The sequence below is a fragment of the Tupaia chinensis genome, unplaced genomic scaffold, assembly GCF_000334495.1.
Source record: "Tupaia chinensis unplaced genomic scaffold, TupChi_1.0 Scaffold000394_1, whole genome shotgun sequence".
Lineage (NCBI taxonomy): Eukaryota > Metazoa > Chordata > Mammalia > Scandentia > Tupaiidae > Tupaia > Tupaia belangeri.
In genome coordinates, this window is record NW_006159896.1 from 1391811 (window position 1) to 1404556 (window position 12746).

At 55.7% G+C, this 12746-nt stretch overlaps 1 protein-coding gene across 4 annotated transcripts in view; it reads right to left on the reverse strand.

Annotated features, from left to right (window-relative positions):
* Positions 1-12746, reverse strand: part of SLC27A4 (solute carrier family 27 member 4) — a 13946-nt gene extending 1200 nt beyond the window's left edge. Inside the window, exons 1-13 of one of the 4 annotated variants that reach the window (XM_006154016.2) lie at positions 12626-12740; positions 11604-11742; positions 11204-11370; positions 9295-9689; positions 7881-8039; positions 5584-5653; positions 5408-5499; positions 4612-4721; positions 4265-4474; positions 3994-4120; positions 3248-3385; positions 2922-3086; positions 2694-2840 (exon numbers count right to left, since the gene is read on the reverse strand). In XM_006154016.2, coding sequence (XP_006154078.1) covers positions 2694-2840; positions 2922-3086; positions 3248-3385; positions 3994-4120; positions 4265-4474; positions 4612-4721; positions 5408-5499; positions 5584-5653; positions 7881-8039; positions 9295-9689; positions 11204-11364 — 1774 coding nt within the window. In that variant the 5' untranslated portion in view covers positions 11365-11370; positions 11604-11742; positions 12626-12740. Of the gene's footprint in view, positions 1-2693; positions 2841-2921; positions 3087-3247; positions 3386-3993; positions 4121-4264; positions 4475-4611; positions 4722-5407; positions 5500-5583; positions 5654-7880; positions 8040-9294; positions 9690-11203; positions 11371-11603; positions 11743-12615 lie in introns of all 4 variants that reach the window. The other 3 variants (XM_006154014.2, XM_006154017.3, XM_006154015.3) reach the window with 3 other exon arrangements.

Genomic DNA, 12746 nt, shown 5'->3' on the forward strand with positions numbered 1-12746 from the left:
ACTAGTTTTTGGCCTTCCCCGTTCCTTTCATTTGAACACCTACAGTACAGGTGTGCCCATGAAGCGTTAGTTCAACTTGTGCTCTTTTTTTTTGGTCCCCCTTTTTAAGCTTTGCCATAGGGTACATGCGTCCACCGGAGAGAGACAGAGAGGGGGAGACCAGCAGATGGCATAATGGTTACACTGCTGGACTCCCAGTCAACTTTGGTTTTGAGTCCCAGACCCGGAGACTTAAAACTCACAGCAGGCACAAGTACATTCACGCCCAAGATCCTGAGAGGAGACTGGAGAAAGGACTGCAGTCCCTTCTCCTTCATTATCTTTTGGGATTTGGGGCACATATGCACGTGCAACTGGTGTGATTTTCAAGCCACTGTGTCTCGGACTCAAATCTGTAGTCTGCCATGTGGAAGTCCAGTGCCTTAATTAGCAGTTTTTTTTTCTTACTAGTAGATAAATTAGGGACCAGCAAATGGCATAATGGTTATGTTGTTGGACTCCTACATGGCTGACCAGTTTGAGTTCTGGACCTGGCAGCTAGAAACTAACGGCAGGCACATGGGTGAGCATGTCCACAATTGAGGAGAATGGAGAAGGGGTTATGGTATGGCCATGGGGGGTGATTTCTCATTTTCTGTCTCTTTCTCCAGCAATCGCATGCACTGTATAGCAAAAATCTCTCTAAAGCAAAAATCTCTTGAATGCACTCTACAGCAAAAATCTCTCTAAAGAAATTAAAAAATAAAAAGTAGATAAATTATTACATCATTTCAAAAATTATTTATTTCCTTTTTTTTTTTTTTTATTTGACCAGAGAGAGAAACAGAGAGAGAGAAAAGGGAGAAAGCAAGCCACCAGGTCTGGGGCTCGAACCACGCTGGGCCATGTGGGAATCTAGTGGCTTTAACCACCACACCACTTGCTGGCCCGATTATACATATTTTTTAAAGAATTATTTTATTTAACATTGTTCATTTATCCATTTCAATTTGAACAGAGAGGGACAGAGTGAGAGAGAGAGAGAAAGTAAGAAAGCAAGCTGCCAGGTCTGGGACTCGAACCATAGTTGGTCATGTGGGAGTCCAGTGCCCTTAACCAATATGTCACCTGCTGGCCCCAAATTGTTTTATTTAACTTTTTATTTATTCATTTTTTAAAAATTTGATCAGAGAGGGACAGAGAAAGAGACAGAAAGACAGAGAGAGAGAGAGAGAAAGCAAGCCACCAGTTCTGGAACTCAAACCACAGTCAGCCCTGTGGGAGGTCCAGCGCTCTTACCCACTATGCCACCTGCCAGCCCCAGTTTACATCTTTTAATCAATGGTTTTCGCCCTACCTTATATATGAGCAGACTGGCGCTCAAAGGCACACACAGCTGGTAAGAAGGAAAGCTAGAATTGTTTTTAAATTAATTGTCAGAAGGTGTGGTCACGCTGCCATCCTTTCTCCTCCTACCAGGATTTGGGGCATGCATGGACATACACCAATGTGTTTTTCCAGTCTCGGAGGCCAGGATTCGAACTGCGGTCAGCCACGTGAGATCCAGCTTTCTATGTACAATGCTTAACTGTGTGCTATGGGGCCCAGCCCTAGAGCTGAGATTTGAACCCGGGTGTGACTGATTGCAAAAAAAAAAAAAAAAAAGCCCAGATTCCTTCCCTTCCTTTAAGCACTTGCCTCTGCAATGAGGCTTTGCCGCTTCTCCCCTCAAGAGCCAGAATCTTTCTCAATCTGGACTGGCCTATGACTCGCTTTAACCAACAGAATGTGGCAGAAACAATGTGTGGGAGTCCTTGGTGTCAGCCTCCAGGGCCTTGTGGCTTTCACCCTACCTTGGAACAGGTCTGGCCTTCTAGTGGCTTTAACCATTAGAAGGTCAGAAGCCACGTGGAGCAGAGGCCCTCCCAGGTAGGCCCCTAGCCTGGCACTGTCCGCCATTTACACTTCAGTTAAATAAAATTAAACCTAATGTTAAGTTAGTCCCTCAGTCCTGCCACAATTCGAGTGCTCACTGACTACCCAGGGCTCGGAACTGCTGCTGGTGAGCAGATACCGAGTGCTTCTGTCAGCACAGGAAGTCTTGCCAGAGGGTGCTGCAGAGGCAGCACGGAGGGCAGGCACATGGGTGAGGGATCTGCCATCCTCCTGTCCTGGCTGAGTCACTAGGCATGGCAGCTCTCTGAGTGATTTCAGGTGAGGGATAGAACTGACTGGCTCAATTTAACCCCAAATTGCTGACACACAGAACTGTGAGCAAACAGCCCGACTCAGTGGGCAGTCGGTATATACTGATTGGCAGTGCTGGAAGCCACATGGCCAACCAGGGGTTTGGATCCTGGGCTGACCTGAAAACAGGCTAGGGATGCACACATCCAAGATTCTAGAGGCCCAAGTCTTCCGTCAGCTCCATCTGTAGTCTATACTCAGTCATTGGAGTCCCTTGTTCCTTCTGCTCTGAAGGCTCCCAAAAGGCAGAGGCCCCCTTGGGCTTTATTCCCTGCACCCCGAGTCCTCACACAGTGTCTGGCATTCTATACACTCTCATTGGTGACCCTCCGTGCCACTTCGAGGGCACTCCTCTACAAGGCAAGTTGGTGGGCAGGGGTCAAGTGACAACCACCCAGGTCTCCCAGAAGGAAAGGGGAAGGGACCCAGGCCTGGGGCCTACCGATGGGACCAGGGGAGCAACAGACCTGTTTTGTGCAGCTCAGGTAGGAAGCGCAGGAAGATGGGGCGGGCATACAGGGGCAGCTCCTTCTCCAAGACCCGTGCAAAGCGCTCCAGGTCACAACTGTCAGCAGGGCTGGCCACAGCAGCCATTCCGGCCCTGCCTTCCGTGCCTGGGGGCAGCACAGTGGACACTGAGTGGTCGGCAGTCCCCCGTGGCACCTCCCCGTGCAAACTCCCATCTCCACAGATACCTGGCACCTCGACGCCGTACACTGCCACGTCGGCCATGTCCAGCAGGCGGCTGAGCGTGCCCTCCACCTCGGTGGTGGACACGTTCTCACCTTTCCAGCGGAACGTGTCCCCTGTGCGGTCCCGGAAGTACAGGTAGCCTAGCTCGTCCATCACCAGCACATCACCTAGGGAAGGGCCGGGTGAGGTGGGCTGGACTGGGCCGTCCTGGCTGGGCTGAGGGTTTGTCACCATGAGGACAGGTAGGGCAGCCAGGGTCTACAGGTAGAGAAAGGTCCCTCAGTCCCCCACCCCTTCCAGGCAGGGCTGTGAAGGGCAGGGAACCAACCAGTGAGGTAAGCCTGGTCCCCCTTCTTGAAGACATCCTCGGCGATCTTCTTGCTGCTGGCGCCCTGGTTGAGGTAGCCGTCAAAGCGGCGCAGGGGGTCTTGCTGGATGATGCGGCCCACCAGCTGGCCCGGCTCACCTGGGCATAGGGGAGGCAGGTCAGATCTGTACCAAGTGGCCTCTTCCACCGGCCCTCCAGCAGTGCACCTGCATTTCCACCTGCCTTGATTCACCTGCTTGCCACAGAAACAGCCTTGCCCTCTAGCCCTAGAGCTCCCTGAAGGCAGGGAGCTCACCTAGCAGGCTGACTCATGTAGGTACTTGGTGACATTTGTCCACTGGATAGATGGGAAGGTGAAGGAACAGCAAACAGGTTGGGGGGATCGGCTCCAGGTAGACAGCCTGGCCAAGCAGCACCCCTGAGCCTCTGCACCGCACCTTTCTGCTCCCAGAGCTTTATGTTCTCTGCTACACGGATCTTCAGGTCACCCCAGTGAGGCCGGGGCTGCCACCAGTTCCATATACCAATAAGGGGACTCAGGCACAGAAGGCTGAATAACCATCTCATGGCACACAGGTACGGAGCCAAGGCGATCCCCAAGACTGGACGGGTGGGACGATGGGTGTGTGAGTGGACAAAGAATGGAGTAAGCTGAAGCCCAAACAGCAAAGCTGACTGACGGCCACCGGTCAGAATAGGGTCCCCCCTCCCCGAGTACCTCCCTCCTGGGCCAGCCCAGGGCAGACCTGGCTGGCAGGGAATGCAGATGCCATCGGGCCCCCGGATCAGCTCCATGGTGTCCTCATTGACACGTACCAGCCGGATGGGGTACACGAAGGACAGGATGCGGCTGTTGAAGCCACAGGCCCCCACCTGCAATGGCCAAGACTATGTGCTCAAATGGGACATGGGGGCAGAGGGGACCCCAGTGCCCCCCTCCCATGCTGGAACTCGGCCCTCCCCTCTACCGTCCAGGGCCTTCTGTGGCCCACCCCTGCATCCCCAACCTGGCCGCACCTGGCTGTCGAAGTTGCCAAGGCTGCAGTTGCACTCAGTGGCCCCATAGAACTCGGCCACCTGGGCGATGTGGAAGCGGCTGGCGAAGCTGGTCCAGATGGACTGCCGAAGGCCGTTGCCTAGAGCCATGCGCACCCGGTGCTGCCTCTCTGCCTCCCGGGGCGGCTGGTTCAGGAGGTAGCGGCATAGCTCGCCGATGTACTGCACAATCTGGGGGTGGTCTTGGGGTGACTCTAGGCTCGAGGTTGCCCTCACTTCACTGCCTCACAGTCCCCCGTACCCACCCCCCATGGCTGGCCGTGCCATCCTTTCCCCATGCAGCCAGTCCCCCGTCCAGACAAACTCACCGTGCAGTTGTACTTGATACAGTCGTCCCAGAACCGGGAGGCTGAGAACTTCTTCCGGATCACCACTGTCATGCCGTGGATCAGGCACTGCCCGATCCCCACAATGTTTCCTGAAGGCAGGAGGTGGCCCTGGGGTCAGGGAAGAGACTCCCCCCTCCAGTACTTCCTCTGGCCCAGGCCTACCTTGTCACGGGCCCTTTCTCCTGGTCTCTTTCCTGTCCTGTCCTGTCCTGTCCTGCCCATAGCAACTGATCCTCTCACCCATACTCACACTTCCCATGGCTCCCAGTACCTACGGGACTGAGCGTCCCAGCGGCAGTCTAGGCCTGGCCCCAGCCTGTAACATTGCCATTTAGCAGGTGGGACTGATCTCCCAGCCTGGCCCGTGTCTTAGCTCTGCCTGCACTGGGTGACCTCCTCCGGGAAGTCTTGTGTTCCACCTGGTCACATGTGTGCTCTGTCCCTCTTCTATCCTCACTGAGCACCAGACACAACTAAATTTACTCAAGCTGTGTCATCCCTCAGACAAGCCGAATTGCCACCAGCGGCAATGGCTGCAAGCCTGCAGAGAGGAACTCAATTCTCAGACCACCCAGTGCCCCGGGACATTGCCACATGCACCTGAGCCTGGGGCAGTCATCCTCATTTAATAGACAAGGAAACTGGGCAAGGAATCAACACTGTGTCTGGATTCGAATCCAGATTTAATTCCATGCTGTCTCATAGGAGGGGTGTGGCTTCTGTGGACTGGGAGCACTGGGGGCCGCTAGAGGCTGTGGGGCAGGCCCAGAGTTACCTGCTGAGTGGTAGAGGGGGAGGCAGTCATACACAATGTCATCAGGTTGCATGCGGAAGCCATAGTACACCAGGGCGGCCATGCGGTAATACCTGGGAGGGCACGGGCAAAGCGTTCGCTGGGCCCCTAGAAAGGCCCTGCTTACCCGACCCTCACCCTGGCGCACCCGCCCTTACCTGCTGTTCACCACGATGGCGGCTTTGGGCAGCCCTGTGGTGCCTGATGTATAGATGTAGAAGAGCTTATCTGAAGAGAGCAAACATGGGCAGCTGTGAGGTGGGCAATGTGGGGCTGGCAGGGTCAGAAGAGCAGATGGCCACACATGTTCCCAATTACACCTCCTCCAGGAAGTCTACACCGATGACCTGAGACACTGTTCTGCTCTACGGCCTGAATCCACTCTTTCAAGAAACGTTTCCTGTCTTGCTCTGTGCCAGGCTTTTTGGGGAGAGACATCAATGACCACGATGGGTACTGACCCAGTCCTCTTGGAAGTCACGGCTGAGTAAGAGGTCAGAAAAGGATGCTGGGCCAACTCTATAGAGCAGTGGTTAGGTGCAGCACAGAGGAAGCCAGATCCCACACGGGTAACCACAGTTCAAGTCCCAGCCCCTTCAGCTTGGAAAAAAAAAAAAAACACCCCAGGCACATGTGCACCCAGGACCTTAAAGAGATGAAGAACTGGAGGAGAAAGGACCGTGGCGTGACCAGGATCTGCTGGAGGCTGCTTTCTCTGTCTCTTTCACACACACCCTCTGGCATATATATGAACACACTCACCTATACAAACACACAAAAGCGGGTGTGGGCAATCCTGAGCACCAAGTGCCAGGGGACGGCAGAAGCACAGGACCTGCTGAAGTCTGGCAGCAACACTTGGCATGGACTGGCAAGAGAGGGAGGTGGCAGCAGGTGGGCTTCCTGGGGAGAATCCCTGTCCCAAGTCTTAGAACACGAGGAGGCACGAGCTGCAGGAAGCAGGGTGTTGCTCTGTGCTGTGGACTGTTCATGTCTCTCACCTGCAGCTCCAGAGTCTCTTTCTTTTTAAACTTGCCAGAGAGCACGTGCACTCACCAGAGGGAGGCAGATGGAAAGGAGAAGGGGAGGAAGGAAGAATATCCCATACGGCATTGTCATGCAGCAGTCTCTTCTCTTTTCCCATCCTGCAGGGATTTCGGACACGCATGCACACACACCCAGCGTGCTTCTCAAGCCCCTGGGTCCAGGATAACTGCGAGTCCATCGTGCCGGCCCTCTGGATAGCATGTCTCTGCGGCCCAGCCCTACCACTCGGGAGGTGTGGATGACTCCCCATGTTTGGTGGCAGTCACCTCTTGCTCTCTGGCTGCTGTATGCCAGCCCTGGGCATCAGAGGGCACTAGGTAAACCAGGTGGAGTGCCTGCCCTCACGTAACTTACAAAGTTGCCCGCGAGGCCAGATACGCACAGATGGAGTTAGGACGATGACGACGACAATGATGGTGACTGAGCTCATCCTGCCACACCCTACCCCCACTATTTTTTTCAGACCTCGAAGTCACCCATAGAGTAGGTTCTTTTCCTTTTTTTTTTTTTTTTTGAGAGGTTTTTGTTATAGGGCGCATGTGCTTGCCAGACAGACAGACAGAGACAGACAGAAAGCGAGAAATCACCCCCCAGGGGGATGGCCATGCCGCAATCCCTTCTCCTCCATTCTCCTCTCGGGATCTTGGGCATGCACGCACACATGCCTGGTGTGAGTTTTAAGCCACCGGGTCTGGGACTCAAACTGCAGTCGACTACATGGTAGTCCAGCGACATAGCCATTACACTAACTGCTAAAGTGCTGGTCCCAAGTAGGTTCTGTTTCTATCCCCAATTTCATGGCTGTGGAAACCGAGGCTGAGGGCGAGGCAGGTCAAAAGGGAAGCAGTCAGGTGGGATGTGAAGTCAGACCTGACTCCACGACTCAAGCTCTGAGCCACCAGGCAATGCAGTGGCCGTGTGCCCTCACCAGGAAGTGGGTAAGGGGCTGGAGGCACAGGCTGGAGTGTGAGGAGGAGCAGGAGGATCAGGGAGGCCGCACAGAGGTGGGGCAGGAAGGCCAGCAGGTCCTGCACCAAACAGGTGCCTGATGAAATTCAGCAGGCCTTGCCTCTTACCCTCACGGCCTCCTCTCCCTACCAGGCCCAAATTCAGATGAAGCAGGTTACTGGGGTCTGGGTGACCCTGCACCTGAGGGCAGGGCATCTGTGAAGGCTTGTTCAGCAAATCAGACAACTGGATCTGTGCACCGTGTGCTCAGCTCCGTGCCTGATTCTTTTACACAGACCAGCTCATTTCACCTTCATGGTAACCTGGAGTGTCCCAGGGTTACTGTCCCCACCTTCGGTCACATGTCTGTCCCAGGCACACAGCTGGGTTGCAGAAGGACCCAGGCCAGTGCTCTGTCCTCAGCCTGTCCGAGAACCCTCTGTGGGGGTATGGGACCCACCTGTGAAGCCCTTGTCAGGGCGACTGGGCAGGTGCTTGGGAGCATCTTCCAGAAGAGGGTCCAGGTGCTCTGTTCCAGAGGGTACCGTGCTGGGCTCCCAAGAGCCAGAGCAGAAGAGGCTGAGCGAGGGGTCCAGGCTGGCACAGATCTCAAAGATGGCTGTGGGGAGATAGGGCAGGTCAGCTAGCACATGTTGGGGGGATCAGCCAGAGGGTGGGGCGAAGCAACCGGGACGTCACTGCTAACGAAGCACCAGCCCCTGTAGCAGCTGGCTGACTCCACTGTGGGCTCTTCACCTGCGTCCTCCCATTCTCACAGGCCTAGGAGGTAGGTTCCAATGACAGCCATTCTACAGAGGAGGAAACTCAGGCACTCAGAATGGCTCACAGCTGGAGTGTGCTGGAACTGAGACTCAGTGCCTGGTCTATCTCACACCGAGGTTGGAGCTCTGACCCGCTGGACTACCCTGCTCTGAGGCAACCAGTCAGAAAGGAGGAGTGGGGGGTCAGAGGCCTGGACCTTCTCTGAGGGGCCTCAGGGCACTGCACGGACATCAAGGCACTCACCCTAGGCACGGGCACCCTGACCCGCTCTGCCCCAACTCCTCTGGCTTCCTCCCCTTTCTCTTGCTGCATCTGAGGGAACTTTCCTGTCCGTCCCTCCACAGCCAGAGGAGGGGCGAGGAAGAACAGGGCCACTGCGGCCAAGCCCACCTTCTGCTCCCAGTTCTGCCACTTACAACTGTGCGACCTCGGGTGAGCGCTTCACACTTCCGGATCTCACGCTCATCACCTCTCAGCCGAGATGACAGTCCTCTCTCACCTGCCTTTGTGAGGGTGAGAGCTCTTTTGTAAAGCACCACACCCACAGTGCCCAGGAGAGTGGAGAACAAATTCTTGTTCCATTACACAGGTGAGGCAGGTGAGACCTAACTAGTCACAAGGATGGTCACCATTCCATCAGCCACTTGCTAGTGCTTTGAGTGAAATACAATCTTCAAAAGAGTAAGAGGTATTGGGCCAGCAGGTGGTGTGGTGGTTAAGGCGGCTGGACTCTCACGTGGCTGACCATGGTTCAAGTCCTGGACCTGGTGGCTTGCTCTCTCACCTTCCTTCTCTGTCTCTCTCTGGTCAACTTAAATAAAATAAAAAATAAAATGACAATGAATAAAATTAAATAAAATAGTTAAAAAAAAGAGAGAGAGTATGAGGTAGTTACGACAGATGAGGAAGAGGGAGAGCTCAGAGTCTGGTCTCTTCCTCGGGACCTGCAGGTAGTGGTGACAGAGCCCAGCCCTCCTGTAAGGCTCAGGCCCTAAACTGACCTGTACAGCCTCCCCCAGGGTGGAATGGAGCTGTGTCCTACGTGAGGCCCCATAGGACCACCTGCTTGTCTCCTGACTTCAGAGGCTTACCTGGGGCCATCTCACTGCCGAAGATGAGGGCCCGAGCCTGGGAGGTGGTGATACAATGGCGCAGTGCATCCCGTCGGAGGTTGGTATTGATAAGCGCTGCCTCCACGCCCAGCTTGGCCATGCCCAGCCACAGGCCCACGAACTCATTGCGGTTCTCCATGAAGAGGGCGGCCACATCACCCGAGGCCAGACCCCGGGCCTGCAGGAAGTTGGCCACGCTACTTGAATAGTCATCCAGCTGGCGGAAGGTCCAATGGGTGTCTGTGCCCTCGAAGATCAGGGCCGTCTTATTGGGGTGGCGCTGCACCACGGAGGCAAACAGGATAGGCACCGTCCGCTGCTCCCGGAGGTATCGCCGCACCTTGGCCTTTACCTTCAGGAGCACCAGGCCGCCACTGCATGCAAGTGAGCAAGGAGGCTGTGACCGATGAGGCCAGGAGTAGGGGGGACCCTGGCCCAGGTGGCTGCCCTGCTGGCCTGAGTCTCGAAAGCCAGCTCTCCTACGACATCCCCATGTCCTCCAGATCACACCAAGAGACTCGTGTCACTCCATGACAGAGGAGGAAGCTGACGCTGAGGCCTGCGCAGGCTGCGTGGGTGGAATACGGCCGGGCTCAGATTGAACCCCAGTCTTTTGGGGCATTAGAGCTCAACTCCTTCTACTACCTTCTAAGCCTGCTGCTCTCTGTGAACCTTCTAGGGCTCCAGGCCCTGCCTCAGAGTCTAAGCTCCAGTTGTATGTCCCCACCCCCGTGGCCACAGTGAGCTTGCTACTTTGCAGTCCTTCTGTCAGAGCCCAGCAGAGGGGCTCTGTCTGTCACCACTCTGTCCCTGGGCCCTACCTCAGCGCTACATGGAGTAGACATTCAATACGTGTTTGTGGACTCACTTGGCAACACTGCTCTCCTGCCCAGCCACCTGACCTCTGTACTCTCCAGCCTCTGTGACTTCAGCCTTTGCTGGTGCTGTACTCTCTGGTGGGACTCTCACCCATCCACTTCCAGGTCACCTCTCAACTAAAAGTGCATTTCCTCCAGGAGGCCTTCTCTGATTCCCCACATCCCGGCCCCAGGCCCCCTCTCCTTGCCCCATGCTCCATGGTTCTCTGCTACTACCACCTTCCTGTGGTGCCACTAGATACTTCCTTTTGTGATCAGTCCAGATTGACACATGCCTGTTCTGGTCATGGGTCACTGCTGGGCACTGGGAGACACAGGCATGAGCAAGATTGCTGGGTCCCTGCCCACACAGCACTGCTAGGGGCTTATCTCTCTGACCAATCTGAGCTTGGCAGGCCTCGCTCCCCTCTGGGGGAAATAGAAATAGAACAGGTAGGAGCAGGTGTTTTCTGGCACAGGAACCCCATGAAACATACCTGGTTTTCTTTCTTTTTTTTCTTAGAATTATCAAATTTTATTTATTCATTCATTTATTTTCATTTGACCAAAGAAAGACAGAGAGAGCAAGAGAGACAGAGAAAGTGAGAAAGTAAGCCACCAGGTCCGGCACTTGAACTGTGGTAGGCCATGTGGGAGTATCCAGTGCCTTAACCACCACATTACCTGTTGGTCCCCCATACCTGGATTTCTTAGGGAGCACCTTCTCCCAGACATGATTCGGGGCCCTGCTCCTGCACCTTTCCTCAGGCCTCCCTGTAGCTGTCTCCTCAACACATGTGATGCTCAGTGTTGACTCCATGCCTGCCCCAGGCCAAGGAACCTCAAACAGCGAGATTCCCTGGAAGGAGACTTCGATCTTGGAGACAGTGGTACCAGGTACCACCAGGGCAATGGTGTGGAACACAGATGCTCTGTGCTGATGGGAACCAGGCCCTAGTCTGGGGAGATCTGGGGTTCAGAACCTCAGTGTTAGGTGAGAGACCTCAGGAAGGCCTGGACCAGGTACTCACAAGACATCACGTCTGACGGTCTTGATGAAGATCCGGATGAAGCGCCAGCCACCAGAGCCTAAGTACAGGAGCAGCAGGGAGAACCCCACCTGAGTCCAGGGCAGCTTCAGCACCAGCTTGGAGAACAGCAGCACCCCCACTAGAGAGGCCCCGAGCAGCATTGTGGCCTGTGGGGACAGGGCAGTCAGTGGACCCAAACATCAGCATCTTCTGGGCCCCCACAACCTAACCCAGGCTGCCAGGTCATGCAATCCCAAAGGGTCAGCCTGGGGTGAAGCTTAGCCATTCTGAGTGGGGTGGCTAAGGACAGGGATCCCCTTCCAAGTTTGGGTCCCATGGCTCACTGGAAGGGACAGGCTAGTCTTCAATGGCTTCAGTGGCTCTGAAGCAGGAGGCTTACCACTGTCAAAGTGGCCTGGAGCAAGCCCCTTTCCCACTTCAGGCCTCAGTCTCCCCGTCTGCACAATGGGTGTGAGACTTGCACTCAGAGGCCATTCCAGCCAAAACAGGGTGGTCCACTCCCCTGACATCCAGGGTTCCTATCCAAGAAAGGGCATGAGTGCTGACTCAGCTCCCACCGAGAAACCCAGGAAGGTTCTGTGCATTGGTCAACACCCAAAGGGGCAGCTCCCAGAGAAGGGAGCCCAGCTCTGTACCTGCCCACAGGCTCAGGTGTCGCAGTGCCTCTGGCTGGTCGATAGAGGGCAATGGAGAAAAGGAGTTAAAGCCGGAGGTGCCCGAAAGGTGACCGCCCAAGGGGGAGAAAGGTGGTTGAGGCAGGAGAGCGCTGGGCCCTGAAGACACCTCTCCCCCAACAGCACCCCTCCCTGCCCCTTTCCCCCAACACAAGGCAAGCCGCTGCAATGAATCTTTGGGGACTGTGCGGCAAGGGCTGGGCTGAGATTAGGACTGTAGGGCTCTTCCTGGCGTTTTGTGGACTTGCTCAAGGGGACAGCTGATGGCACTTTTTCTTGGGGTTTTCCTAGTCTTCGGAGGAGCTGAAGGTCAAGGCTGTGAAGTAGCCCGAGAGCTTCCAAGCCGGGATGAGGACACGGCTGGACTACAGCGAACCCCTACAGACTATCTCCCTCTCCTCCTCGGGAAAGCAAAAGGCGGGGGTGTGGGTATGGGGGCTGAACCAGCGCCCCCAACCCCACCGCCTTGGTCTCCAAGGTCCTCAGACTTTTGGCCTCCCAGAGTCCGCCAGGGCAGAGGACAGGAACTGGTCCAGGAAGGCTGGGGTGCAGGGTGAAGGGAGGAGGGGAGTTCCCCTCGCCCCTGGACAGCCAGGGTAATAGAGCGCCCGGCAAGAAACAGAGAGGCAGGGCGCGCCCCCCACCCCAGGCCGGCACCGCTACCTCCTCCCGATCCCGACCCGCACGTAACCCCGCCTGGGCACCCACTGGCCCAACCTGTTCTCACCCGGCGTCGGCCCAGTCGTGCGGCGCCCAATCCAGATGCGGCCGGGTTGCGGCAGCCGAACGGGGAGCGCTGGGGGCATCGGCCGCCCTGAGCGCACAGAGTCGGATCTCAGCAGCGCTTC